Source organism: Chrysemys picta, unplaced genomic scaffold, assembly GCF_011386835.1.
Source record: "Chrysemys picta bellii isolate R12L10 unplaced genomic scaffold, ASM1138683v2 scaf3071, whole genome shotgun sequence".
NCBI lineage: Eukaryota > Metazoa > Chordata > Testudines > Emydidae > Chrysemys > Chrysemys picta.
In genome coordinates this window covers 3550-7000 of record NW_027055773.1, presented here as the reverse complement: position 1 = coordinate 7000, position 3451 = coordinate 3550, and the positions used below count along the sequence as shown (strand labels likewise).

Below are 3451 nucleotides of genomic sequence, written 5' to 3'. Positions count from 1 at the left end.
AGAGTCGTCATCCAGGCCAAAGCTCTTGCAGTAACCTTGCAGGGTCCTGGCCAGGATGTGCACATCGCAGGAGATCAGGAGCCCTGGAATGGGCGCGGCGTGGACACCACAGGCCATGGTGGAGACCAGCCACATCTGCTTCAGCATGGCAGCCTTCTTCTTCTCCAGGATGTGCAGGGAGATGTTGGGCAGGGCCATCAGGAAGGCGTGCCGCTTGTGGTGGCTCAGCTCCCTCTCCAGCGTCTCCCCCAGGAGGTGAAAGTCGTACTTGCTGAGATCAAAAGCCGAGAGGAGGAAGACCTGGGGCGAGCGGATGCCTTGGGCCCGCAGACCCTCCAGGCAGTTCTGCCGGATCTCCTGCAGCACCCCCACCTCGCTGTAGCTGGATGGCCGGCGCCTGAGGGAGGAATCCAGGTCTACATCCACCTTGGAGCGGACGAAGTAGAAGTTCTTGTCCATAGCCTGGATGTGGCGGGCCATAGCAGCGTGGTTGGCGGTGAAGCGCTGCGAGGCGATGATGAAGAAGATGTCGTAGCGCGAGAAGCCGACCTGCTCCTGGTAGGCGTCGGGGTGGAAATCGGGTGTGTCGATCCCCGGCAGGTCCCAGATGGTCACGTTGGGGTACCGGGGATGCTGGTATGGAGTCGGCTCCCTGGTGGTCTCCACCACACCGGTGCGGGCGGCACCTGCATCCTCATCGCCTAGGCCCTGCAGGGCGTTGACAAAGGACGACTTCCCGGAGCCGGTCTCGCCCGTGATGCCCACATCCAGCTGGATGCTCTCCAGCGACTCCAGCATTTCCTGCAGCCTGGAGGCCACTCCGGCAAGGTTCCCCTCCTCAAAGGCAGCTTTCAGGGCCTCCAGCTCCTCCCTCGACAGCTTGATGATGTCCTCACTGCTCTGTGAGGCCATGTCGGCTCTGGCAAGCTGCTGCAGCTCCTGTCTTACAGAGGGAAAAGCCAGTTCTTGTCTGAGTTCCTGAGAATGCTGAACCGCTGAAACCCTCATCTAGGTCTTTGTCTCTGGGCAGCTCCTCCCGGAGACCCAACCCCATCCCAGCCTTCATCTTCTCTGGCCTGGCCAATGGCAGCTCCCTCCCCTCTGACCTCCCATGAATCCAGTTCCCCCTCAGTGGAGATTCCCACCCTGGCTTCCATCTCCTCCGGCCTGGGCTATCACAGCTCCTGCCTCTCCCTCACTTCCAGACCTCTCCTCGGCTGGGATCCCCCCCACTCCCCCAGCCTCTATCTCCTCTGGCCTGGCCTATGGCAGCTCCCACCCCTCTGGCTTCCCAGAGCATCAGACACCAGCATGGGCTGGCTGGGGGAAGGGCGTGGGCTTGAAGCAAGAGCAGAAGTGAAGCCATTTCTGCTGCACCAAAGGGTCCTGTGAGGTAACAAGCAAGGAGAATGGGGAAGAGCCATCAAGGAGGAAGTTGGTGACTCCCAGTGGGGCTGAGAGAAGATGGAAGCTGAGGGTCAGACTGAGCGAAGATCCCTTACTCTGACAGTTACATTATTAAAGGTGAAAGTCCCACCCCGCTCTAACCACTAGACCCCACTCCACTCCCAGAGCTGTACATCAAACTCAGATGTCCTCACTCCCAGCCTCTGAGTTCCCTCACCCACCTGCCCTCCCCAGGAAACAATGGGTGCAGAGATGGTTTAGGCTGGTGTTGTTTAATACACCAGGGAACCAGCTTCTGCCCGCACCTCAGAGCGGGTTACTCCCATTCACACCGGGCTGGCTTCTGGCCTCAGCTCTGCCCGAGTGTCCCCCAGTATCTTATCCCCAGGTGTGTCTGCCATGGAATATGAGCACATCTTATAGCCACATGCTGATTGGCTGACTGTGCCTTCTTATGTGATGTCAGTGGCTGTGGTGCAGTGCCACCAGACTCATCGCTGATTTGCATAAAGGGTATCCCTTCGCCCATTCGACGTATAATGGGTATCCCTCCACCCAATATGTGCATAAGACAGGGCAGAGCATGGAAGGTAGAAACAAAACAGTTAGTGGTGACTCTTCTCCTTCAAACCATAACGCTGCACTTAAATCGTCCATTTCACCTGAGCATCTGCAAGCTCTTAATGAGCCTTAATTAACTAACCACAGAGTTAGAAGTGAAATTAAAAGTGACCTGCAAAACAGGAGACCCACTCCAAGGCTCCTTTCCCCTGCTAGAGCATTGCAAAGAGGCCTTGGTTTAATGGGGAATCAGTCCCTGGATGGTGAAAAGATGCCTGGCAGGAGCCCGAGCTGTGGAGTAGGAACTCATGGTGTTAGGCGCTGTACGTTGGTTATTAGGTGTATTACGGTAGCATCCAGGAGCCCTGGCCATTGACCAGGTCCCCTCCTGCTGGCATAGGGTGTGTCTACACTGAAGCACAACAGCAGTGCAGCTGTGTGACTGTAGTATTGAAGTGTACACATGGGTGGCGGGTATAATAGGTTAGGGTTTTTTTTTTTAATCTATTATGCCGCATGCAGGTTCCAGGGTGGCTGAGGAGGCGGTATCTGCTATTCAGCTTCCTGGGTTCATCAGTAATCTCCCTGGACTCCAGAGAGATTACTGATGAGCCCCAGAAGCTGAGTAACACATACCAACTCCTCAGCTGCCCCAGAACCTGTATGGGGCATCTCAAAGCTTCTTCAGATGAGAGTGAGAGGCTTTTCCTGCAGCGGCTTGGGCTCTGGGGAGAGGAGGCATGGCGTGGCTGTGGCTGGCCCAGGGCAGCTCTGGGCAGGTGGGCGGGGGGGCCTCAGGGCACTTCTGGGCGGTGTTGGGGAGGCTCAGGGCTTCGACTGCCCTGGGGCTCCAGCTGCGGGGTAGGGACATGGGCAGAAGGTGTACGGGGAGATTTTGGCAAACCAGTAAAGTGCTTGAAACCACTATGGCTTATTGTTAAAGGCGGCCTAGTCAGCAAGCTGTAAATTGGCCATTAAGCAATCTCAGCTTGACCAAGGCAGGAGGGGAGGGAAGATTGGGGTGCCACAGAAAGGGCAGCTTGACCCCGCATCCTTCCATGATTAGAATTGTGTTGAAGTTGCTGATCCATGCATTTTAAAAGAGCAGGATGTGCCCCAGGAATGTCTAGTGGGGTCTCAAGGTTGCAAACTCTGGAAAAACCCACACCTGGTTAATCAATAATCAGAAGGAGCTTCTTGCTTGCCCATTGGAACTGCCTTTAAGGGACATGTCATTCTATTACTAATGTATAAATAAGGGGAAAAAAGCTTGAGATTCTTGGACTCGTTTGGGGACTCTTTTTGGACTCTCCCTCTGGATACAAAATTGACTGGAATTGGTGACCAGACAGGACCTGTGGCAGGATCTTAAAAACCTGCCAGGGTCATCCTGGGGGCAGTGGTGAGCACCTGCTGAGCTAGACCTTGCATACGCTGATTATTAGGTTCAGAGACATTTGCTCAGAAATGTTTTTGTTGTGAA

At 55.2% G+C, this 3451-nt stretch overlaps 1 protein-coding gene across 1 annotated transcript; it reads right to left on the bottom strand.

The window, feature by feature from the left end:
• Window positions 1-3: 3 nt before the first annotated feature.
• Window positions 4-1020, bottom strand: LOC135980400 (interferon-inducible GTPase 5-like; the record flags this gene model as incomplete). Its single annotated transcript, XM_065580408.1, has 1 exon — window positions 4-1020. A coding segment is annotated over exon 1 (1005 nt), but the record flags the coding sequence as incomplete, so codon positions are not given.
• Between the last annotated feature and the right edge of the window lie 2431 nt (window positions 1021-3451).